Genomic DNA, 26,993 nt, shown 5'->3' on the forward strand with positions numbered 1-26,993 from the left:
CAGTTCTTATTTTCATAGGTTGGTTGATGGAACAAATATACTGAGTTCTTTGCTTCTGTCATTGGTTGATATAACCATGTAATACTTGGGAGCAGGTATTAATTAGATTGTGCCTTCCTTGAAGGAACCAAGCCTTAAGCTTTAGTTGAATTCCTCTTCAAAGCTGACCCTAGCATATGATATTCATTAATCTCTTATGAATTTTATCATATGCTGACCTTAGTCCTGATGATCAAGAGAGCCCCAGGAGTTTCTCATTGAACCATAAAAATACTGCTAGGGTCTGTTTTCCGAACCAGCTGAAATACATGATGAAATTGGACATATTTTCAGCTAGAGAAATAATATTTTGAAGTTAATACGACAGACCAGCCTGTGCTAACAAAGGTCTTCAAGTGATCTTTGTAATGCCCCGTTCAGTCGTCCTCAAAGACCACCAAGGAGCCGATACCACTGTAAAGCACACGAGAGTTTTATTACAGGTCCGGCCTGGTCTCCCAATAACACCGACGCAGTGGGTCTGAATTGAGAGCCGCGACCCTTCAGTTAACAGGGTTTTTATAGGGTTTTCAGAGACATTCTATACATCAGGGTACCATTTAGCAAATCACCTCATCCCGCGGGAAATTCAAAGGACATCTCCTAGAATTGATTAGTGCATCCAGTGGCGGGAACGGACCTACTGAAGGTGGTTGGATGGCTTTGGGGTTGATGCCTTTTGAATTGATTGGCCGAAGCATAGGGTCCAAGCTGCTGGGTGTACGGGCCAAACTGCAGGGTCTCGGGTAGCTATCAATCACCTTATCTGCCCTGAGAAGACACCAGGGACTCTAGGTATGTCTCTGTTATCTGTTAATCGGTTGTTGCTAGGAGAGTTTATTGCAAGGTGAGCTCATTTATTTACTTCTGGCTTAGGGTTCAGGGCCTGGTCAGGCCCAAGTTACAAGATGGAGGCCTAATTTAAAATAGTTACACCTTGATTCAGGCTCAGGTCTCACAATTTTCCCACTGTGACATTTGTACTTGTATCTTCATTCATACTCTTAGTCTCTGGATTTAGAACCTTCTTCCTCTTTTCATCTTCTAGTTCTCTTGGGTTTTGATCCTCCATTCCCTACTCATGTGCAGAGGGTTGGTACGCTTGTAATATTCTTTCCAAAAATACTTGTAAGATTATTGTTACATTATCAATGTAGACATGAAAAGGAAGCTGGTGTAGTGTCCTGGTGTGCATTTAACTAAGATTACACATTGGTTGTGGAGCTACAGCCTGCCAAGCTGACAGGACCAATACTTGGACACTTGGGACCTGTTTCTGCTCCATGAAGTCAATGGTGAAAGGATCATGATGTTCCAGAATGAGAAGGAGGAAGAAACGAAGGCCCAAAGTCTCAACAACCAGTGACTGTGGGAGTGACTGAAATCCTGAGTGTTAGTGATACCAGCTGACCAATTCTAGATGCAAGTGTCTGAAAGTCTGTGACAGATCACTAGGTACTTGTGATGTAGCTGGTTTTCTAAAGTTGTTGTCTACTGCATGTGGTGGGGCCATGGATCAAACTATTGGCTTCATGACTCACACATTTGAATTTCATGAAGTCCATCTCATTTTGAAAACAAGTTGGGCATAGTGACTCTGAGGCAGTTGCCAAACTAGCATAAATTAACTTTAAGCAATCGTCTTTTAAAAAAAAAGATTTATTTTTTTGAAAGGCAGAGTTACCGAGAAGAAGAAGGGGAAAGCAAGAGAAAGAAAGAGAATTTTCACTTGCCAGTTCACTCCCCAAATGGCTGCAATCGCTGGGACTGGGCCAGGTTGAAGCTAGAAGCCAGGAACTCTATCCTTGTCTCCTGTGTGGGTGACAGGGCCCAAGCACTTGGGGCATCTTTTGCTGTCTTCCCAGGTGTATTAGCAGGTACCTGTATTGGAAGTGTAGCAGCTGGGACTTGAATTGTCTCTTACGTGGGATGCTGACCCCATAAGCAGTATTCTTAAGGGAAGAATAAAAGACCTGCTGTTTTCAAATTTCTATGTAAGAATTCCCAAAGAGTGACCAGGGCTAACAATAATACCCTTTAAAAGCACCAGAATAAGGATGAGCAGAAAATGAATAATATGGTGATTACTATTTTGCCATTCTCTTTGACTTTAAGCATATCCTAATACTTTAAATCAAGATTCCATCAGTAAAATCAACTTCTGTCCAAATAGATTACAGAATACCAAGATGCTTCTTTTTGAGCTCTAATTGATAGAATTTTCTCCATACTACTTAGAATCAATTTGTAAAGAGCTATTGTATTGTCATCAGTTCCATTGTTTGATGAAATTGTTCCTTTTTTCTTTTTAAACCCCCTGGGTATTGGCTACTATAAGAGACACAAGGAGAAAAATAGGCCGTACTTGTTGATTTTTGACACCATAGGGAGAGTTCCTATCAACTCTAGATACAAATGTTAAGATTTTAATTCTGTCAAGAATTAGAAAGGATAGAGGAGCTATCTCTGAGGCCATCTCTTAGGGCTCCCAAAATTGTATCTTTCTTTGCCTCTACTTGTCAGCAGCCCTGGGTTACCATGGACCATTTTCTCCACTACTGGGCTTCACAACACTTTTGGAGATTAGAGATTAGAGATTAGAGATGCAAGTACCTGCATGCTGCTGCTGCTGTGGTCTTGGAGCAGTTCCTCACAGCAGGCATCCCAAATCTTTTTCCCTGCTCTTTCCATCTTCCAAGGTCGCTGTATTCCTCTGCAGATGAGTTTTGCCTTCTGCTTTCTTGAGATGGTCAGAGATGACCATCCCATTATCTTCTCTCTTCATTCTTCAACACTTTGTTCCCTCTCTGTTTCCTCCATCATTTTTCCCAGAAGTGGCATCTTCAAGTTTCCAAAGTCAGCCTTTCCCCTGTGCTTGCACCGCCTTCTGACCTCAACATCTCCTTCCTCTCTCCGTTCCCTTAGCTTTTTCTTTCATACAGGCCTATTTTTCTTCTACCTTTAAGGCATGCAAACTCAGGTAAGGTTCTTCAGATGCTCACTCCTTTTCTGCTCCCTGGAAATCTTGGGAAACTCCATGTATTATCAGTTCTGTCCTAAGGTTTGAGATCCTCTCATGAACACTCTAGTTTTTTTCCTCTTTACATTTTCTCATCATTGTAATGGGACAGTTCTGTTGCTCATAAAACAGTGATCCCAAGAACCTTTTTTTTATAGCATTTTTTTTTTTTATTTGACAGGTAGAGTTACAGACAGTGAGAGAGACAGAGAGAAAGGTCCTCCCTCCGTTGGTTCACTCCCCAAATGGCCGCCATGGCCAGCTCTGCGCCAATCTGAAGCCAGGAGCCAGGTGCTTCCTCCTGGTCTCCCATGCAGGTGCAGGGCCCAAGCACTTGGGCCATCCTCCACTGACTTCCTGGGGCACAGCAGAGAGCTGGACTGGAAGAGGAGCAACCGGGACAGAATCTGGCACCCATATTGGATGCCGGCACAGCAGGAGGAGGACTAACCTAGTGAGCCATGGTGCCGGCCCCGATCCCAAGAACTTTACAGGATATTCAATAACTATCATAATTCAGTAGTTCATATCCCAAGTTTTGTTCCTGCTTCCCTGCCTAAAGCTGCTCTTTGACTTTTAGAGAATGCATTGTCTTGATGCTCCTCACTCCTATTTGGCCGTTACTTGCGGGCCACCTTTATTTTATTAACTGATAAGCACAGGGAATGTGCTTTCCTCATGTCTGGCCTTTCTTTCAGAGGCTGAATATGATAGTGGCTTTCAAGTATTAGTTTTTCATTTCATGTAAAAAATTAAGAAAATTTCTTGGCTGCATTTCTTTTAAGTATAGGAAAGGTTGCTTAGCATGGTACTTTGTATTTTATGTGGTACACTGCACTAACTGATTTGTGTCCTTTTAAAGATGTGTACCCCAAATGGAAATGTTTTAAATTAAGTGCTTGTTTTTTAGTATTCTACTCTTCTGATGCTAATGTAGTATTTAGCCTATTCATAAGAAAAATTAATTCTGACCTTTTTATCAAGGTGTTTTTTGTTTTTTGTTTTTTTTTTTTTTTTTTTTGGACAGGCAGAGTTAGACAGTGAGAGGGAGACAGAGAGAAAGGTCTTCCTTTTCCATTGGTTCACCCCCCAGGTGGCTGCTATGGCCAGCGTGCTGTGCCGATCTGAAGCCAGGAGCCAGGTGCTTCTCCTGGTCTCCTGTGCGGGTGCAGGGCCCAAGCACTTGGGCCATCCTCCACTGCACTCCCGGGCCATAGCAGAGAGCTGGACTGGAGGAGGAGCAACCGGGACAGAACCGGCGCCCCAACCGGGACTAAGAACCCAGGGTGCCTGCGCGACAGGCGGAAGATTAGCTAAGTGAGCTGTGGTGCCGGCCCATTAAGGTGGTTCTTTTTAACTATATCCTGAGAATGGGGGTGAGAAGTGGGTAATTGGATTTTTTTTAAACTTTTATTTAATGAATATAAATTTCCAAAGTATAGCTTATGGGTTACAATGGCTTCCCCCCTCCCATAACTTCCCTCCCACCCGCAACCCTCCCCTTTCCCACTCCCTTTCCCCTTCCATTCACATAAAGATTCATTTTCAATTCTCTTTATATACAGAAGATCAGTTTAGTACATATTAGGTAAAGATTTCAACAGTTTGCCCATATAGCAACATAAAGTGAAAAAACTACCATTGGAGTACTAATTATAGCATTAAATAACAATGTACAGCACATTAAAGACAGAGATCCTACATAATAGTTTTTTTTAAAAAATTAATTATTATATACTGAATCGATCTTCTGTATATAAAGAGAATTGGAAATGAAAAAAAACAACCTGGTGTTAAATTGGTAATTGGATTTTTACCACTGCTTTTTAACAAGCCCACCAGGTGAAAACATGTAGTGGTCATTAGGGGGACACTAGCAGCATTAAAATATGTTTTAATATTTTATGCTGATTTTCCTTATACATTCAGCAATGCCCGTGTATTTAATAGTTGGTATTATAATAATATATTTATTTAAAAGATTTATTTATTTATTTGGATGAGTTACACAGAAAGAGAAGGAGAGGCAGAGAGAGAGAGAGAGAGAGAGAGAGAGAGAGAGAGAAGGGGCTTCCATCTGTTGGTTCACTCTCTAAATGGCCACAATGACCAAAGCTGCGCCAATCCAAAGCCAGGAGCCAGCTGCCTCTTCCCGGTCTCCCACATGGGTACAAGGGCCAAAGGGACCTGGGCCATCTTCTGCTTTCCGAGGCCACAGCATAGAGCTGGATTGGAAGAGGAGCAGACAGGACTAGAACTGGTGCCCATATGGAATGCTGGCGCTGCAGGTGGAGGATTAACCTATTGCGCCATGGCGCCAGCCCCCCAAAATAGATTTTTTTATTCTGAAGTAAAGTTTAGTATGTATTGGTCCACGATACCATTCTCTATTGCAAGGTGATATGCTACTTTTGACAAGAATTTAGGAAAGAATGAGGTTTGTCTGTGAAAAAATAATAGTTACAACACACACACACACTGGTTAGATTCTCAGCATTTATCAAATAATTAGTCAGAGGTAGCCACAAGGAGCAGTTAGTCCTATCTGCTTATACTCCTTCCTTCCTTCCTTCTTTGTCAGTAGAAAGATAAACTAACACTTTCTTTTCCCCCAGAATGGTGATGGTGATACTTCAGCAAAAATAAACTGCTGTTCTCAAATGTGTTACCTCATTTGCTGGAAACAATTTGCTGTGAATAGCAAAAGGGAAGGGAATTTAGGAATGGAGAATGATTTGAACAACATCAACTGCCTCATGCCAAACGTGAGAGTATTACTGTGGTTTCAAGAAACAGAATTCCACAGTTTACAGCAGGAATAAGTGTCAGAGAGCTAAGGGGCTTTCTCCTGATGCTACCTTAGATCTTGGCTCTTGAGGATGGTTTTTGTGTGGAGCTGTCCTCAACCCCTTCCCCACATCCCTAGGAGACGGACTAAAATAAGGACCACACCTTGCACCTGATGTGCATATGGAATGGCTTGACCTCTTAAAATGCCAGCTCAAAAGTCTGCTGATACATAAGTATGAAACAACATTTATGTGATCAGGAGGTGGGGAGAGTAATTGAATGAGACACTAAGTACAGCCTTATTGGAATAGAGTGCACCGGGAGGCATATAGTACTGACGTTTGCTAGAGGGTCAAAAAAATAAACCGATTATCAGAACTTTCCTTTGCCAAGAGAGGAAATAAAAAGCTGTTGAAAAGTTTATAGAGTGATAAAGCTAATATGTACCTGTGTAATAGTTTAAGTTGCTTATACACTTATTTTTAAAGGAAATTTGAAATCATGGAAGGGGGGGCATGGAAAGGAATGCTTGTTCAAATAGTGAAGTTTAAAATTCTATGAAAATACACTCTCCTTTTCTGGATGGTGGTGGTGGTTGAGTAGGGAAACAAAGTCCTGTGTCCTTCGCCCCTGGTACTTGTCATAGAGTACCTGTGGCCTAGGCAGCAGTCCACAACCAAGAGTGAGATGCCATTGCCAATGATTATTAGATGTTTCAGTGCAAACAATTGTTAGAGGCCTCAGGAACCTTATGAAATTGACTAAATCATGGTTGATTATAATACATTTATCTATGCTAGTGAAAGGCTTTAAAGTGACATAAATAATAGATACTTCTGTGTTACAATGTAGTTTTTTCAAGTGGTGAATTTAAATGCTTTGTTTCATAGAGGTAACTTTGAGTATTGCCTAGATTTTTATTTCTGAACCCCCTTAGAATTTTCTCTTCATAACCTATTTTCATCTTATAAATACCAACAGAAGAACCTGGTGGGGTAGCCAAGAGAAAAACCAAGGCTAAAGGTATTTTCTATTTTTCCAATTAGCCTTGAGTTAAAGTTTATTGCTTGAGCATGCATGACATTTTCTGGATATGTTATGTAAATGCAGCTACTAATATTAAACATTATTGCTTTTTGATCTTATATGCACATCTTTAAGCCATAGCTAGCTTTATCAAGACTTAATTGAATAATTTTCTGCCATATATAATCTTTTATGTCATTTGCTTTTCATTTTATCAACATACATTCTTTAAAGAATGTATATACCAGTGTCATGTTATATTTGTTATATATATAGTAAATTTATACATGCATATTATTCTTTCCTATGTAAAATCTTTCTTAGTTTTGACTTAATTACTACTATAAAAAAGGTGAATCATCCAGTGATAATTTCATTTCTACAAAAGCTCTGTTGACATTCTGTCTTAGAGCCCAGCAAAAGCTAGCGTGGTCAAACATGTAGTTTACAGTAAGATGAAAATTTAGATTTGTAACGCAGAATACTGCATAATGTTGGTATAGAATTTGCTGTGTTTGATATTTCAGTTTGCTAAGTACCATACCTGTCAACCATTATATGTAGGCTAACCTACATATGTATTGTAACCTTAATGTATACCCCCATGATTTTTCTTATTTACGTGTAAATATTTATGTGCTTTGGGTAGAGGTGAGTGGGGGGAACTGCATGTTTTTCTTTATAAACTTGGGATTTTTTGTTTTTGTCTTCAAGTGCTTGGCGCATTGCTTGTAGTTTGTTTTTTGATAAAATGTGAAACATAAACAGATGAGACTTTCACTTTGTGATTTTCAGATTTGTATTTTAAGATTAGGAAATTTGAATGTGTTTTAAACTTGTTTCTGACCTGGATAATTTCTAGGACTTAAATTTATTTGTATGTAAATAATGATGATAACTTGGCCAATAAGGTACAATTTTATTTCCTAATCCAGAAGGGCAAATTAAACATGAAAGACTTAATTTTATAAAAATACCGTACAGAATAAATCCTGATGACATTGCACATTTTACTGTTTTGCAGTGTCAGGTGTGTTACTCTACAAACAACACTGAAGTAGAATGACGAGGTGGAGGTTGATTCTGTATGAATGTGCTTCTGTATTATAGGATTTTGATAAGATTTTCAGGAATACTGAAGGATTTCCTGTTCACCAGGAAATTCACTTAATGAAAAATCCTATATATTTTTGTTGGTTAGTCAAGACTACTGTCTAGAAAGATAGAATGTAAAGCATCTTAATGAGCTCACAAAACTAGCACTTGCTTTGGAGGACCTGGTGTGCAATGTGATTTTTCCGTGATTGTGATGAACGTGGATATCACATGCATTTTTAAAGAGATCTTTCATTTTCTTTGTGCTTCAATGCTACCTTGTACAGTAAATATGTTGTTATGGTTTCCTAATGAGAGAGTAAGAAAGTGAATCTCAAGGCATTTGCTAACCACTCTATTAAAGTTTATGCAAAGCATGTTGAAAGTAGTATCTTACCTGAGATTTGGAATTTGCTGTGTATTCCATTTAATTGCTCCCTCTCCTCTCTGAGTGGGAAAGACAGGACTGCTGGCTTGAATAGCTCTATATTAATTATCAGGAGAACATACTTAAAGGAATACTGATTGCATAATGTTGAATATAAGCAGCAAAGAAATCCTGGTTGTCATTTTAAATACCACAGATAATGATCTTAAAGTAGTATATGTGGAAATTTTATGTCACGGAAATAATCGTTTGCTTCATTAGCTAAGATGATTAAATGATGCTTAACTTTTATTTGTGCATACTTTTTTCAAGGATTGTAAGCCCAGCTATTTTGAGGATGTGATTTTTTTTTTGACCTAAAAATTTCCAAAAAGTTTTATACAGATACAAATTGTGAACAATTTCCAATTATGCTCCCAGTGTTCCTTTACTTATGTTGTCTAAGTTAGGAAATGTGAGTTAACACTTTGTGTAAAGCACTATCTTTCTGGGTGGACTCACTGTGGTAACACTGCATGTTAACCTTGTTTTTAAGGCAAGTCATACCACATTCCAAGGTGGAAAAAATATGACAGCAACTTGCTAGTGCTTATTTCATAGCTGATGTGTTCTAGGCCTGTGCATCTATTTTTTTTAGCCACTTTGTAAGCTATTACAGTAGCTTTTTGAGCAGACATTTCCTGTGTTGGGGGGCATACTAAAAAGACCATTTGTCACTAAGTTGTTATTCTATGAATTAAGAGATGCAGTCAGTAAACATTTTTTCCTTTGGTTGAAAAACTCAAAAGTCAAAGAACTCATTAAAGAAGAGCTCAAGAAGGGAAAAGAGAAACCTGAATCAAGGAGGGAAAGCAAGAATGAGGAGCGAAAAAGGGGGAGGAAAGAAAAAGAAGACAGCCAGAAGGGCGGGAGAAGTGCTGATTCCGATGCATCCCGGAGAGAGTCTCCCGCCGGCAAAAAGAGCAGAGAAAAGGAGAAAGCGGAAAGTGCCAAGACCAAGGAAAACAGGAAAAAGTCAACACCAACAAAGGATCTTTCGAGTAAAATGGCACCCAGAGACAAGGATGACAGAAAGGAAAGCAGAAGTTCTACCAGACTCACAACCTTGGCAAAGGGAAATAGCCACAAGAGAAAGAACTAACGCTCTGAAGTCATCCCAGGAAATGGTAGTAGTCTTCATCGTGATTGGCCGCAAAAACGGGCCTCAAAAAGGTAGCCTTGCCCAGGTTGGAAAAGACATGTAAATTAGTCCTGGAATGTATTTATTGGTGCTCAGCAGGTACATTCTTTGAAATTTAAATATATTTTCTCATGCTTCTAAATTTAAAAATTGAAGCTTTTAAAATGTATGTCAACATTTGTAATAATTTGTTTTTAATTTATTGATCATGAATTGATACACATGTTGTATAATATGAATGATAATGGATCTGTTAGTATATTGATTTGAATGCCTTCATGGGGCTAAACAAATAAGAAAAAAAAGTATTACTGTTTGAAATAGTTGTGTCTCTGCCCATGACTTCCAAGTTTGCTGAATGTTCCTGTGGACAGGAAAGGCAACTTCTTTCTGCTGGCCCTTTGTGCCCCTTCCTCCTTTGCTTTTCTACTTCTGCCCTTTTTTCCTCCCTCTCTCTCCTCCCCTCCCCAGCTCTTTTGTGGGCACCCCACAACCCCATCCTGTTTGAACCGCAACCCACCAACCTGCTTGTGGCCTCCTCCCTCTTCCCCCATTCCTCCAGACCCTGGCTCCTCCTGTTCTTTCAAGGCCCCACTTCCTCTTACTTTTCCTGGGTTCTGTCCCTGCCCGCTCCACCTCTTTTAAGTCTGATCTCTTCTCCCTCCGTCTTTTTCTGTCTCCTTTGCCTCTTTCCCCACCCCTGTATGCCACCTCACTCCTCACTGCTCCTCAGCTATTCTTCCCTTTGTGCCCACTTCCCTCCCTTCTCTCTGTCCTCCAACAAATATGTACCATGAGCCAGATACACTGATCTGAGAAACCTGAATGTAGTCATGAATACAAGAGAAAATTCTGTTTATAAGCACAATTTCAGAACACTTTATTTGTGATATCTTTACAGACACAGTATAGTTATAGAAAGGCTTTAATTATTTCAAATTAGGGCATCCTTACATTTTATATCACCATTTTTCCATTGTTTTTCTTGTATAGAATCTATTTTTCATATTTGTATCATAATTGTTTATCATTTCTTATTAATTGAAAATTTGAGATCTAAATAGAGATCAGAATTCAGCTCATTGAAAACATGTAATAAAGTGAAATTTCACTAAGAAGTGTATTTCTGCAAGTGGTTTTAGTGTTTGTGCCTGAAGTTTTAATTGTGATGTGACATGCAGCTGACATTGAGAGCAACGTGTTTATTATAACAGAATTGAAAATGCCCCAAATATTTTATTTTTATAAAATAGCTTTTAATGTTTTTATGAAGAGCTTAAAGATCCAGTTTTTGACCTCAAAGCTACTTAAGCAAAAATGAGTAAATTTCAAGTATTACTTAGTAGCATTGTGTACCTTTTACTGACTGAAATCAAATGTTTAGACATGGTTGACAAATCCAACTTACACAATAGAATTCAAAGTGGAAATCCTAGAGAATATGTAACCCAATACCTTCATCTAATCTAATCCTCTGTTGTTTTATTGGGGAAAAACTCAGGCGCAAATTGTAACATTTGTTGATCAGTCAGGATTTTGCTGTTGTTATTATTGATTCCAATAAAACAGTGAATCGGAAGTAAGTTTTATGGCTCCTTTGGTTGACAAACACAGGGGTCCTGACCTCAGGCAAATAGTTCGGAAGTCCAGCCCTGTAACCAGAACTCTCTTGCTCCTTAGCTCTCTTCCCAAGTGTTGGCTCTGCTGGCTTCTGCCCGGCTTTACTGTGTATGGAGATTCTACCACTTACTGAACAGGACACTCTCAGCACCAGCCATATCTTTCCAGCTTCTCCACCCTCCTGTAAGGAGGCAGTTTTCTGGGAGTGCCAGAGTGGAGAAGTCGGGAAAGAATTGCGCCTGGCCTGGTTAGGCCTGATGAGTGCCCATGACCCTTACTTTAGCTGGGGAGTTAGACTTCCCAGCCTATTCTGGTGGTGGAGCTTGAGTGGGTGACAACCCAAACTGCAGAAGAAGGGTTCCTGGGACAAGCAGAGGGAGACTGTGACTGAGAAATGGATGGAACAGCAGAGCAAAACCGATTCGCACCACACGTATACAAACCACAAAATTTTCAAAATTCATCCTGGTCTTTGATCTTGCTGCTGAGATAAATGGGTTGATTTTATTTATGGGTGAAATTTTCAGAGCTACTCTCTCTTTTTACAGGCTTTTTTCCCCCCTCACATTAGAGCAGAGAATTATATTTAATGAGGGCAATTTGAGTAGTTTTCATCATGGTATTTGAAAGACAGGCTATGGAGCAGAAAGTAGATAAGTCCTAAGTCTAAACAAATGAGTGAAGACATTTTAGAATACTCTGATCGGCACGAGCATGTAGGTATTATCTGTTGTTCAGTCAAACACTTTGAAACCTTCTAGTTTCATCATTTCCTTTGCCTATCAGGTCAAGAATCAAAACATCTATATTTTAATGTTTCAAGATGTTTCAGGAGCACCTGAGATCAAGAACCTGATTGGTTTCTTCTTTTCATTTTCTTTTTCTCCCCTCTCCCCCACTTTTTTTTTTTTCTTCAGTAAATAAAAGGCTTAAACAATTCATTTGAAATTGAGGACACACAAACTGCATTGGCACTTAAGATTCAACTAAAAACTTAGGAGGTAAACTTTCGTCGTGATTAATGAGTCAAAAACTTGTTTGCTTCTTAGTTTTACACTACCATGTATTCTCCATGAAGATATTTCTCTGTTATTCAGTTTGCATTTTTACCTAATTATAATTAAAACCAGAGAGGGCATTCTTTTAAAATAAGCCAACTGAAGACAAAGACAAAAATTTTGTAATAGTAATAGTAGGGACTCAGAAGAAATTTTGAGGAAAACCTGAGAAGTAAAAATTAAATATTCAGAATATAAGTTTATTTCCTTATATAAACAATGTTTTGTTTTAATTTACAGTATGATACTTTGAATTTTGAAAAATTGTGTTATCACAATTTCCCTTAAACCTTATGATATTTCACATTTGAATAGCCTAATTACCATGAAGATCATTAGACTTATGAAAATGTTTAATCACCTGTAAGCTTTGTTGAGAATCTCTTTTATCTGTTACTGTTCACATCACTTTCTTTGATATCATTGATTTTTATCAATTTCTTTAGAGCATCTTTTTTTTTTCTTTCTTGTCTAACCTTTGTGTTTTCCTTTACTTTGTGCATGAATCTTAATTATTTCTAATAGGACTTATAATTAACTTTTTGAAATCCTACCTTTTAAAAATGTTCATCTATTTATTCATTTGAGAAAGACTGTTCCTGTCCATCGGTTCACTCCCCAAATGCCCACAACAGCTCAGACTGGAGCACACTGAAGGAAGGAGCCAGGAGCTCAATCCAAGTCTTCATGTGGGTGGCAGGAACCCAATTACTTGAGCCATCACCACTGCCTCCCAGGATCTGCTTTAGCAAGAGCAAGATCTAGCAGCAAACCCAGGCAAGATCTAGTCATTGGGCCAGACTCCCCTCTCCCTTCCCTTTCTTAAACAGGATTTTCAGTTTTACTTTATGGATGGCTTGTGTTGTGTACAGATGATCCTGTGAACATTAAGCAGTGAGGAGAGAGACTGGTAGAGAAATAGATGTAAATCAGTCTACATGAATATTGGGGAGAATGACTTGAATTAAAGAAGTGTAGAGTTCATTGACCAGACTTTGTACTATTTAGAGGTTCTCATAATGATTTCGTGGATAATAAATATTATCTCTAGAAATACTTCCATTAAAAAAAGTGGAAGTCAGAAAGTATGAATTTTAATTTTATGTGTTTTAAGATAACTGTGACTTAGTCATCTTCTGTGAAATGTGTCTGATGGTTTAAGCTATGTCTCCTGACTTTGCTTCCTTTCTCTTTTGTCCTCAAATATTCCTTCCCCTCTTAATCTCTTTGGTTATTTAGATTACTTACTCAGAATATTTCGCTGCAAAGTGTATGTTGGAGTTGGTGGTTTCTGTCATTTTTATGCGGACATTAACACCTGTCACTCAAGATGTCTGTAAAACGCACCTGATGCTGCATATCTATGAGCAACTGGCACTTCATGATGCCTCAACTTCTCTTTTGCTTCAGCACAATAATGGTAATTAAATGGTTAAGAAATTGGAATCACTAAAATTGGAATCGCTACTTCTACCCTTGTCAACAGGTTGTGAGGTCTACCTCCCTCCCTTGTCCTCTGGAACAAATGTATCTGTGAACTGGGTGTACTGAATGTGGATCTGTCCTCCTGAGATGATAGAGCAAATGAAACTTATAAATCTTAACTAGGCATAAAGCCATAGGAATGGTTAACTTTAGGAACACTGCACACCATGGAAACACAAGTTAGGAAATCTAAGGGCTCGAATGACATTTAAGACATTGCAAACTCTAATCTTAAGTATAGGGAAACATGGAGAAGTTTCATAACCAGCCAACTTATGAAAAAAAATCTGTAAGTTTGTTTGTATTCAAAACACATATTCCCATAGAAGCAAGTTGGTGGTTTTCAGAGGTTTTTATACTCCATTGTGCAAAAGCCCATTTGGTCCCTAAACCCCAGTCCTGCAAGTTTCCATGTAACTGTTTCCATGGAAAAAGACATCTGACTTTCTCAGGAAATTAGGAGCATATTTAACAGATTTACTTCCAGGTATTCCCCAGAACCTTTTGGTTCTTGTGTGAAATCCATTCAAATTAGCTCATGTGGAGAAGACATTGATCATGTAGTTGTAAAGCCCAAATTGTAATTGAGTTTTACTGATCTAGGAAGGCAAGCAGTGCTCTGAAGCCCTCTGTCCACTCTGGACTCTATCGGGGTGCTGGCTTTCTTGGAGGCAGAGCCCCGCACACTCATCTTTCATTCTTAATTCTTATGGGGGGGGGGGGCGGAGATCACAAGGCCTGGGTCATGCAAGTGTCCACTTGTTAAAACTGTTGAGTGAAAGAAAAGCATTCCACAGAAGAAAACTGGTGTACTGTTCTCAGAAGAAGTGGGGTGAATGGAGAGGTGTAGAGCAAGCTAACAGTGTTTATGCACAGTTCTTCATCTGCACTAAAAGCAGCCAGATCACAGAGTTTGTTTTCCAAACAACTTTTGCCAGTACCACCTGCTACTCCCTCTGCCCAGCTCTGTGTGCTGGGCTCCTTTGCACCTCCTTTAGGACCCAGTCTGGTGATCATGTCTGCACTCAGATGTCCCTGACACTCTAGGGGGCTGCACTCTGCATGCCTCAGTTACCACACTCATCACCCTGCTTCATCCTTGGGTTCTGCTGCCAGACTGAATTGACCTCCAGTACCTACCCGCGTAAGTGACACTGATAGACATGAATGGGAAATATGGAAAATGGAGCCTTTAAAAATACTCCAGGTCTGTGTACACTGTTGAAGAATAGTAGAAGAAAATGTTTAAATTTTTAAAAAAGGAAAACCTAAAAGACTGTCCAGTAATTGCCATATATTTTAACAATTTGGAAGTTGCCTACAACTCTGTTCATGTTACCGTGTATGCATGGGGGAGGTGAGTGTGATAAATTTGTGTAGAAGAAATAAAGGAAAAAGATAAATGGATGCCAAAATATCATATTTTCATATAACTATAGTAATGTATAAAGATAATATTTATTGCTTTTTAAATATCTCATTTAATCCTTAAAAATATTATGACAGGAACTGTTTTATTTTCTTTTTCTGCATTTGTTATAACTCAAGTGGTAGCAGTGGTAGTGTGTTTGAGATGCAATTCTATGCCTGAGTGCCTGAGTTCCTTCTCACTGTTGTGTTGTGTGATCCTTAACTGAATTTTGCCCATTGTTAAGTGAGGCCACTCCTTCCATTCTTTGTGGAGTTCCTTCATTTGTCCAGAAACCTGGCAAGTTCTTAGAAACCTTTTCAGCAGTATAATTTTTTGTGTGACTTTTCATCATCTCCTTTCTGAAATCTATGTTTCCATCCTGGGTCATGTCAAGATACTTTGAATCTGGAATAGCTCTCAGTGTTTGTCATGGTGGAGCATTTACTTCCTGGTAGTCTCAGAATTGTTCTGAGTTCTGGAGCTGATATTGCTGTACTTACTAAAACCTGAGTTCACTAATTTTACAAGCCAGAAGCAACAGAGATTAGCATGGTCAACTAGTATGCATGCCTTTCTGTAGTATTGACTTTCCAGAATGTTTCCCAAGTTCAGTGTACCTGCTAGTGTTTATTGTTGGGTGGACTGATTTCTACTGTGACTGCATGTGAAGCAGTGACAATCCTGAGCACTTACCCATCATGAATAATGGCAACTGGAGTAACCTGAATTGGCAAGAAAATTTTTCTTCAGCCTGTACACCAGTGAATTGTAAACTAAAGATTGAGTTAATTTTTTTTAATTGTTTTAGTTTTTATGGGCTATTTGTATGAAAATCCTATGAAACAAAATCCTGCTTATACTCTTCCCCAGATTTCATTGAGGGAGCAGCTTGCATATAATTCTTAGAAGTGTGTCAGGTGCAACATCAAGGTCCTCTCGAGGCCCAGAGTCCTTGAGCCTTTCTGGCACTCACTCCCTGGGGTCACTTCTCTCCTGCTGCATCAGCCACCCTGCACCTTCTAAGCCAGCACATTCCCAGGTGAGGAATTTTGTGCTGTTCCTTCACCAGGGGGCCTCTTTCCCCTTGTGAGTCTCATACCACAGCCTTGGTTTCCTCCAGGATCTGTTCAGAGGTTATTATTGAGTGTCCCCAGTTGACTGAGCCCCTCCTTGTTTGCCTACCGCCTCACCCTTCTTTGAGCTGCATTGTCTCCATACCATCTGTTTCTGTCCGATTTCAAAATAGTTCATGTTTCTTCTCTTTTAAATTGCTATCTCCCTGTAGAATGTAGGACTACTGTATGTTTACTGTCGGACATTGCCTTACATCAATAGTTGCTGAATAAGTGTTTGTTGAATGAATGCAGTGTGCAATTTATAAAAGCCATTCTTAATGTGTTTATGGAAGGGAATATGTTCATTCTTTCCTGTTATGTATCTGCGCAACAGTGAATAAAGTAAGCTAATTCTGGGCTACGGTAATTGTGTCAAGCGATCCACGAGTGCTTGATTTTATCTGTTTTCTAACTTCCAGTCTTAGTTAAAATTGGAGGAAAATTAAGTGGTTATTAAGTGTAAATTTTTGAAACAGATTTCCACATTTAGCTAAAGAACTAAAAACAAGGTGTGCTTGAAGGGAATTGATTTATTTTCAAAATCGCATCATGGTCATTACGATGGACTTGCCATGCTCATTCAGCACTAATGTCCGTAGCCGCTATGTAGGGCCATCCTGATGGTATCGCCAGCTTGGGAGTGGAAGCAGGTCTCGTTCTGAGGACTAAAGCCAAAAAGGAAGACTGCCGGGAACTTCTAGAAAAGATGTCCTCCAGCCTAAGAAAAGCAGAGCAAGAGTTGATCCTTTCGCTTCTGCACATCCTCTTGTCCAGAAGAGAAGCCCAGAGGAAGCCCAGCTGGCTTGAGCATGAACCCAGCGCTGCCTCCACCATATTATAAAATCAGAGGACTTTCCTTCTTGCTGACGCTATTGTGAGTTGATGTCTTGCTATATGCGGCCCAGGAATATGAACACTGATGAATCTCAGTTCATAGTGTAATAATGAATGTTTATGTCACTTCTGCTTTATTTCTTTGCTATGTATATTTCATAATAAATCCACTTGGGAAACCTTTTGTTGACTGAGTTGGCCTTATGAATTAGTTCTGTTGTTTAGTTTTTACTTTTTGCCTTAAATCTTATGAACCAAAAGCGGCTTGGGTGGAAAAAAATTGGGGGAAGGGTTCATGAGGGTGGAACACTAGCATGAAAGCTTGCAGGGCTGATTCTTTAAGGCACTTCTAGTGCAGAGTGTGTTCTTGTTAAGTTCTAATGAGTTTGTAGGGATACAAGGAGGGCAATGCATTCTGATCCCAATATCTTTGAAACTTACAGTATTGTTTTTGTGCTGAGTTCACCTCTGGAAATAGCTGTGAATAGATATTAATGAATTTATAATTCAACTGCTACTTTGTTTTTTTTTTTAATTAAACTTTTATTTAATGAATATAAATTTCCAAAGTACAGCTTATGGGTTACAATGGCTTCCCCCTCCCAAAATTTCCCTCCCACCAACAACCCTCCCCTTTCCCGCTCCCTCTCCCCTTCCAATCACATCATGATTCATTTTCAATTCTCTTTATATACAGAAGATCAGCTTAGTATATATTAGGTAACGATTTCAACAGTTTGCCCCCATATAGTAACACAAAGTGAAAAAAAATACTATTGGAGTACTAGTTATAGCATTAAATAAGAGTGTACAGTACATTAAAGACAGAGATCTTACATAATATTTTTTTTTTAAAAAATTAATTTTCTATGCCATTTCCAATTTAACACCAGGGTTTTCCTTTTTTCATTTCCAATTATCTTTATATACAGAAGATCGATTCAGTGTATAATTAGTAAAGATCTCATCAGTTTGTACCCACGCAGAAACACAAAGTGTAAAAATACTGTTTCAGTACTAGTTATAGCATCACTGCACATTAGACAACACATAAGGGACAGATCCCACATGGGATGTAAGTACACAGTGACTTTTGTTGCTGACTTAACAATTTGACACTCCTGTTCATGGCGTCAGTAATCTCCCTAGGCTCTAGTCATGAGTTGCCAGGGCTATGGAAGCCTTTAGAGTTCGCTGACTTTGATCTTATTCCGATAGGGTCACAGTCAAAGTGGAAGTTCTCTCCTCCCTTCAGAGAAAGGTACCTCCTTCTTTGATGGCCCCATTCTTTCCACTGGGATCTCACTCCCAGAGATCTTTCATTTAGGTCTTCTTCTTTTTTTCTTTTTCATGGTTTCTTGGCTTTCCATGCCTACAATACTCTCATGGGCTCTTCAGCCAGATCCAAATGCCTTAAGGGCTGATTCTGAGGCCAGAGTTCAACTGCTACTTTGGATGGAAAACAGCTCAATCTTCTCCCGTTAGATGTCTTTGCCTTCTGCTGTAATGTTTCGCATATGTTTTAGAATTTCAATTTTAAAGACAACTATTAGGGGCATTGTATGTCCGAGTATCAGTGTACTAGTAGTCTTCAAACCTTTTAGCATAGAACTTTTTTTCCCAGATGAAACCTTTATCCAAATGTGATGGCAATAGGGTTTTCAGGCAGTTGGAATTCTTATCATTTGATGGGGAACTGTTGAGGGGCTGGTGTAGTGTGGAGCACTGTATGAAAACCTGCTATGTATGAAGCTAGTGAGGGATAACACTGAGTTCTCATCCCCACTGAGGTACTTCTGAGAGTGAATAATTATTCCAGGACAAAAACAAACAGAAACCAAGCTGGAATTGTCCCAGGCAAATCAGGTTCATGACACTGAAATGGTGAATTCTGGGGCAGCCAAATGGATCTCTGAGAAATAGTTCGAGAGAAATTAATGTGACTCCCTTGCTTGACTGTATAGCCCAGAGCCACTCTGGTGCTGCTTAGGAGCCCCGGCCCGCAGGGAACTGCTGCATCCACGTGGACTAGCACAGTGGCCACAGTGCTGGGTGTGGTCTGCTGAGTCACCGCTGCCTGCCCGGTGTTGCTGGAGTCCTCAAATGCAAGATCAACTGCATGACCCTGTAGACTCTTAAGCTTCAGACAGTTCGTTCAGCAGAACTTGGCGGTGAACAGTTGCAACCATGTCCCATTAACAATTGAGAGGTGTTAGAATGGAGTATTTCAGTAGCAAAGTGCAGAGGAGTTCTCAGCCCTGTATTTAAATTTGAAATGTGGTGTAAGATGGCATCATTCCCATGCCCTACTGGAGAAATTGAACTACAGTTAGGACCTGTGGGTAATTGTGTAGGCTCCTTTTGCAACTAATTTTCTAATTAGATTTACACTTAGATGTAGAAGACAACTGTATGCATGAGTGTTTGGTAGGTTTTTATGTGGAAGCCCAGTTGGAAATCAGTAGAGGAAATACAAGTGATGCAGGGTTGGGGATGGGGGCTGTTTCCTGTCTCAGTGTCAAAATTCTAAGAGGAACTTGGGTGGGTGTTTTTGTCAATGAGAGGAAAGAGAATTTTAGGGGAAAATACATACAATAAAAAGAACAAAAGCGATTGAAATGAGAAATTTCCAGACTACAATAGCATATGTTCATGAAGTGCTGTACAAAGGTACCTGAGGTTGGAAAATCACCTCTTGGGTCTGTCTTGACCTCTTTGCGCCAGTCTGCCACCATGCACAGCACTCCCTGTAGTGATAGCCCCTTAGGTCCTGAGGAACCCTGGAGGCAGTAAATGAAATCAGACCCTTGACCCTTGCTTGATTTTTAAGTAGGTACATTTAATTGAGGATATGTTTTAATGTTGCACGTGTAAAATATCAAAGAAGTTAATATAACATATTTCAGATTGATGTTGCCTTTACAATCCGTTTTCGTTAATTTATCCTGATGTCTTAATTTTCTTTGGGATTGACTTTTAAAAAGGATTTTTTTTTTAAATCTTTTAACTATTATAATAAGATTACTTGGAGGTGTCACCATTAGAAGATCATAATTATTTTCATATGCTTTCTTCTCTATTTGTAGTTTTTCAAGAAGAATAAATTGTATGTAAATGAAAATATGAATTGCACCTGAGTACCAAAGTTCACGTGTATCTTGACTGTTCTCATTGGTGAGGTCTGAGTCGGGCTTAAGAGTTAGCTTGAACACACAAGGAGCTGTTTCTGGCATGTTTAAGTTGTATATTTTACAGATTTGTGAACATTTAAACAATAGCTTTTCTGATTACTTCTGAATGAAAGGCGAATTTAGACAAGATTTTAAAGACTCATATGAAGTTGAAGCATTTTCCCACTTCAATATTTATGCATTGAAAACTATCAATTACTTGTGCACAACTGTTAAATGCTTGAGAATATTATTTTTCCTGATGTAACATATCAAAAAAGTAAGTAAGCTTAAGTTAACCTTGTGAATAAAAAATGCAGGACTTAAAGAAAGATCTGCTAAAGAAAGATTTGCTTCAGAGCGGAGGATCCCATCAGAGGATATGGAGCTGCAGGATGAGCTGGAGGAGCCCCAGGATATGCTGGTGGAGCCGGGTCCCCTGGGGGCAGGTGAGTCTTGCTGGATGTCTCACCAGGGTACACCCTCGCCTGGCACTGCTCCTCCTTTGCTGTTTACAGAACAGCCTACTACATTTTCTTCTCTTCTGAAATTGTATAGTATACTTGTTTTTTTCTAATGAAAGTTTGTCCAGGATGCTCTTACTTTTGGGGATCAGGAATCTAAGGCACAGAATTTGTCCTTCAGTGCAGGATCACAGAGTTAGGGGCATCATAAGCTAAATGCTGTTTCTTGATTCCAATTCCAGCACTGCTATACTGTATTATGGTGGAAATAAAAACAGGCACTAAACCAGCTGTCATCATTTACCCCATGACTTAGTAGAGTAGGTCTAGTGGGTTCCTGATATTTTAAAACAATTTGAAAATTTTGTTTATTTGAGAATAAGGGAGACAGAGGAAGCTCACTTCCATTTACTGGTTCACTCCTCAGACGCCTACAGTGGCCAACACAACCTAGGTTTCCCCTGTGGCTGATAGGAAACTGCCTCCCAGGGTCTGTGTGGGTGGGAAGCTGGAATCTGGAGCTAGATCCAGGATTTGAACCCAGGCATCTGGATGTGGGACACAGGCATATTAACCATTGAGTTAAACATCTGCCCCTGCAGTCTTTTTATGAGGGTCCCCCTGCTACATCAGAAGATGTCCCAGATCTCCCTGTGATTGGCTGTAATTATACCTGCAAGGACTCATAAATCAATTCAAGTATCTCTGTAATCACTATAACCTATAGGTTGGAGAATTCTTAGATAGTTTAATAAATTAGAATATGAAATTTTAACCCATTACTGTCATTTCAAAAAGCTTTATTTCTGAATATTTTTCACTTACATGGTTCTCAGTAAATTTGGTTTTATTCTGCCACCTATTGGCACAGTTAGGTATGGCACTACGGCTGCTAAAGTGCCAGGTCCAAATGGTGTCCAGATGATAAAAAATATTTGATTTTCCTTTTCTTCCTTAAAAGCTATTTTCTTTTAAATTATTTATTTATTTGAGAGTTGGATTACAGAGAGAGAGAGAGAGAGAGAGAGAGAGAAACAAAGGTCTTCCATCCTCTGGTTCACTTTCCAGATGGCCACAATAGCCACAGCTGGGCCCGTCTAAAGCCAGGAGCCAAGAGCTTCTTCTGGGTCTCCCACACAGGTGCAGGGGCCCAAGCACTTGGAGCATCTTCTACTGCTTTCCAAGGTCATAGCAGGCAACTGGATCGAAAGAGATGTAGCTGGAACACGAACTGGCACCCATATAGGATCCCAGTGCCACAGGCAGAGGCTTAGCCTGCTACACCACAGAGCTGGGCCCAAAAAATCTTTTCTTAAAAGATCAAAAAGTTGCTCAGAGTTTTTGTTATTTTTTTCTGTTCATTATCCTTACTGTCTTCTTCCTATACTTGTAAAATTGCTATGATCATACCATGGCTCTGGAACAAAGCGAATTTTTTCTTAAGTTTTTTTAGAACTTGGATTCATCCCAATGGATCGTATTTTGTACTAAATAAATTTGTGATTTAGACATTTTGTTTATATAAAATGATGCCTGATCTAAAATATGCTATTTGCTTTCCCTTTCTTTAAAAATATTACCCTTAATACACTGGTTATTATGAACCCATATTCTTTCAACTTCTTGGTAATACTCATTTTGCTTTAAATGTTGCCTTGTGAACCTTTCTCTTATATAAGTCTTTATTTTCTCTCTTTTCTCTAACTCCATCCACCCATTGTGTAAATATGGTTACATAACTCTCCTAAAAATGCAATAAGCACCTTGTGACCTTTGCATTTCTTTCTGTCTGCCACCCAGTCCTTGTCCTCACTGTAGCAGTCACATAGCTGAAAGCCGAATGTGTGCCTGCTTTTCTACCTGCTTTTCCATTTCTTCCTCAGCCAGTTGCAGTTTGGCTTCTGCATCTGTTCACCCTCAGGAGAGAGGAAGAACTTGGGGAAGTCATGGAGTTCAAAGCCAGTGGAAATCTGTGTTGTCCATCACAGGGTTAAGAGGAGGAGCAGAGGCCTCTGCCCTCCAGTGTAGTGACTTCTACTGGGTAGTGCTTTCAGCAGTTGTGAAACTGGCAATGCAGTGAAGCAGTTCTCGTGGGCATTGTGAGACTAAGGAAGAATAGAATTAGTTAGTGAAACAAGCATCTCTAAAAATACAAGGCATTCTTGTGCTTTTGAAATGATTTTGTAGCATGATTAACACCACAGATAGTACATTTAAACTTCCCTTGCTGAAGTTCAATTTTTTTTTTCATTTTTGTTGAAAATGAGCTCTTTGACATAACTGATGTCGTTGGCATTATTTCACAGGACAACATTTGTGATGCCAAGACGAGTACTTATATTATTCACTAGATGCAGATTATATTTGTTAGGAATATCAGGGTCAATGTAATTACAGCATCTTGTTTGTTATGTGGTGCTATGTTATGTTGGTGCTCATCTGATAAAGCACTGTGTCAGAATGTCACCATTAATGTTCACTTTTGTGATTTGCATTCATCTGATCTACTATCTGTCGGATATGGTTCTGCAAAACTGGGAGGATGGCCAGTTACAGTGTCACCTCCTCCGCTCACACTGCCTGACGTCCGGGAGTGGTTAGCCAACCCTGACCACCCTCCGCCCGCTCATCAGCCAGGGTATCTGTGCTGCTGACCATCAGGGGAACCCATTGTTGCCCATACGCTTTAATCTACACTGACTTTGTCTTCCGTGTTTCTGCTCTTAATTCCCAGTACTTCCTCTTTGGAAGCTCTGTCCTTCCTGTTTTATTCTGTCATTAGTGTGAATTTTAGCAATTACAGACAAGTGATTTTACTCTTAGTGAAGCTTTGAGAAAAACATGAAGCTAAATATTCACTTTTAAAATATTAATGACATTTTAAAAATTATGTCTGGTGACAAGATAAAACTGATTTTAAGTATCTGCCTCTCTGCCAACATGGGGAAAAAGTGGTAAACCGAAATGACAAGATTCATAGTTGCTTAGCCAAAGATATTAATTTTAATGTGTTTACACGAATGCCATATTTGAGTAAGAGAATTCCACACTAATTCCTGAATATTTTCTACTTATTTATGATTTTGTAATCATTTTAGAATCCCAGTATATTGAAGATGAAGTAAATGAACCAATTCAGTCTGTTCTTCATGAAGTGGTACACACAGAACATGGTATGAATTAAAAAGTATTTTGTCAAAAGTTTTTAAAATAATGTGTAATTACATAAAATGATCTGGACGTTATTTTAAAATTTAAATGTTAATTGAATGTTTGGGGTATTTTTCTAAAAAAAAATTTATTCCAAGTCAATAGAGCCCAAATAATGTATCTAAAATGGTGCTAGGTTCTCCTGATTTTACCCCCCCCCCCCTTACTGTAAAGGAACTGGTAAAGACATGGAATAAACAAGAACAGAAAAACCAGGGATAGATGGGCAGGACTGAGAGGAGGAGCAGATGGCAAACAAGCCATGTGTGTTGTCCGGGTGCTGTAGTCAGCTCTCACCTTTTACTTCAAGCTGGGCTGGTTGCCAGAGCAAAACAACAGAAAGTCTTCATTATACATAGGGCATATTATCAGAGAGGGAAAAAAAGGATATTACTTACTTAGGGAATATAAAAGCATTGGACTGCACTTAGATTGATCTAAAAAATGTCTCGTTAAGTTCTGTTTAGAGAAGATTCAATGATAATCTAGAAATCGATGCCTCAGATTGTTATAAAGTTGTTTCTTAAATGCCCCTTGATAAAAGCAGAGAACAAGACCCTGAAAATGTAACTCATGAAAGGATTCTTTCCTGATACTCCTGATGATTCGGTATGATCCAAAAGTAGCCCTCAGGGGAAAAAAAGTTGTGTGTCTTAGAAGTCCCCCACAATATAAACTGATGTTTGCTGATGGCCACTGGAGATGTGGGAGCCATATCTTCTCTCGGCAGCTGGGATAGCCACTTAACTGAATGTACCAGAATGTACCTCTGCCCATCTGAGCTGGTGCAGTCCTCCGCTTCTTACAGCCTGTCTTTACATAACCTAACAAGAGGAAGCTGTGTAAGGAAGTGATTTCAGCAGAATGAAGTGAGTGCTGTTATAGGGAAACACGGGTGCTCTGTGGGGCTTACCCAGACACAGCGAGAAGAGACTTCCTGGAGGTGATATCATGTCTGTTTAGGAGCTGAAGGCTGGCAGGGAACTTCTCCAGGCCAGCATTGTTAGTGTTTCAGCAGAGGGCACAGAGCATGTGAAAGTCTAGAGGTCAGACTATCTGGAAAGATCAGAATGGCCAGCACATGGCTGTGCAAGTGGAGAGAGAAGAGTATTTCACTCAGTTCTGAGAGTAGCTGGCCCTGACGGAGGGAGTGTTGTGCATTCTATCTACAGCATGAGAAATTTGGATGGGAAGGTGCAGGAGTGTAGTGGGCCAATCGGACAGAGGTTGTACTGGTGACTCCAGTGAGTCAAGATGGTTCATCAAGGCAGGTTAGCCAATGTGTGGCTACAGAGAAGAGGAAAGGTGCAATGTTAGGTGGGTAGTGGTGGGCTTCCAGCCAGAATTGGGACGAATCCAGTCTCGCATCATATTCCCTGCCACCCACTTCTTCTAGGACCTGCTCCTTCCTTCATTGAGACTTTCTCCTTAGTAAGCCACATGAATGGCCCATGGCTATAGAGATTATTTATATGTTGGTACCTCTTGGATATATAGCTGCAGCCCCGATCTCTGCTCTAAACTCCTGATTTACTTGGCTGTGGACCTGACATCTCCATTTAGAAGTCATCTGCATATGTCAGACTTAAAATACACCTAACACTGAACTCTTGATTTCTCCCCATCTCACAACTCCTTCCCACCCTCCTCAACCCACCTCACACCCCCAAATTGCTCTTATAATTTTGTTAACAGTCTTCCCACCTACATGGCTGGGTCTGCTAAAAACCCCATATTCCTTGGTTTGTCTCTCTTCTGCCTCCATGTCTCATCCATCAGCAAGTCCTGTGGGTGTTACCTCCAGTGCCAATCCTGACTCTGGTGCCCTGCCGTGACCATTGCCAATTCCCTTGACCACTGCAGTTGCATGCAGTTGGGTCCTCCATGTCTGTTTTTGCCCCTCTATAACCCAGATCTGAGTGGCCCAGCCAGTCCCCCCTTACCTCATCCCAGTCTGTCCCCTATTCTGTAGCCCTGCTGATTTTCCCTCCTTTCCTTGTAACTCCCAAGCATGGCCCTGCCTCAGGGCTGTTACTGTATTTTCTGCCTCTGCCTGATCTTCACATCCCAGCGTGGCTTCTCTGACCACCATCTCTAAAATCACCTTCCCTCCTCCACTGGCATATATTTCATTACTGGTTTCTAGGACCTATATCTGCTGTTTCTTAGCAGTGTGGCTTTAGCACAGTGTCTCAAGATTCTCATCTCTCAGAGTGGGATAATAGTTAACCTCCTGGCGTTGGTGTAATGGCTGCAGACACTTGGCAATGCCCAGTGTCTAAGAAACCTATAGGAAATGATTTTCTTCATACGTGGCTTTCAGTGCCTGAGCAAAGGAGACTTAAAAGGAACATATGACGGCACTTGGTTTTTGTGCTGAAAACAGGGAGATTCCCATTGAGTAGTGGAGTGAGCTAACCCTGCTAATACAAAAATCTTGAGATTGCACTGGGTAGAAAGGCGAATAATGAAAGCGGAATATGGTAAGAAGGAATGAATAAATTTCCAGCAGGAATTAGGATTAGTAATTGGTTTACTGGAGAGCAGAAAATCTGAATATGAGGAGAAACAATCTAGCAGGCTACGACAAGACAGAAAGCAAAGGAAGCATGAGGGGAAAGAGGCCATGGTGATTCAGTTACAGCTGAGAGGGTCACCAGGATGCACAAAGGCAGAGTAAGTGAGCAAGCTAGAGTGTTACTACTGTAATGAAGATAATAAGCACCCTAATGCTTATTATGAGCTGGGCGTTTTTCTAGTGGTTTTCCTCTTCACAACAATGCTATCCATAGATATTTAATCCCATTTTATGGAGAGGAACTCTTAGGCACAGAGTAATGTAAGTTGCCTAGAGTTGCACAGCTGGCATGGAAGAGCCTAAATGTGGAGTCATCCCTTCCAAGACCCCATGCTCCTGACTTGTGTGCTGCAGAAAACCCTAGCCAAATGCATCTCACTCACATTGTTTAGATAGAGCTCTTGTATGTGAGCTACTCTGCTGGATCCTTGGGCAATGACTGCTGGGAAAAATTTTAGGCAGTGCAACAATCCAAACCATACTGCAGTGGAACAAAGTAGCATCTCCAACA

At 39.9% G+C, this 26,993-nt stretch overlaps 1 protein-coding gene across 5 annotated transcripts in view; it reads left to right on the forward strand.

Moving 5' to 3' along the window:
• ASPH (aspartate beta-hydroxylase) overlaps nt 1–26,993 on the forward strand; it is a 237,495-nt gene that overhangs the window by 58,129 nt on the left and 152,373 nt on the right. For 4 of the 5 annotated variants that reach the window (XM_062188446.1, XM_062188443.1, XM_062188444.1 and 1 more), the window contains exons 4-5: nt 20,551–20,679; nt 23,793–23,867. In XM_062188446.1, coding sequence (XP_062044430.1) covers nt 20,551–20,679; nt 23,793–23,867 — 204 coding nt within the window. Of the gene's footprint in view, nt 1–6,829; nt 6,872–9,145; nt 11,117–20,550; nt 20,680–23,792; nt 23,868–26,993 lie in introns of those variants that run through there. The other variant, XM_062188448.1, reaches the window with a different exon arrangement.

This window comes from Lepus europaeus, chromosome 4 (assembly GCF_033115175.1).
Source record: "Lepus europaeus isolate LE1 chromosome 4, mLepTim1.pri, whole genome shotgun sequence".
In the NCBI taxonomy this organism is placed as follows: domain Eukaryota; kingdom Metazoa; phylum Chordata; class Mammalia; order Lagomorpha; family Leporidae; genus Lepus; species Lepus europaeus.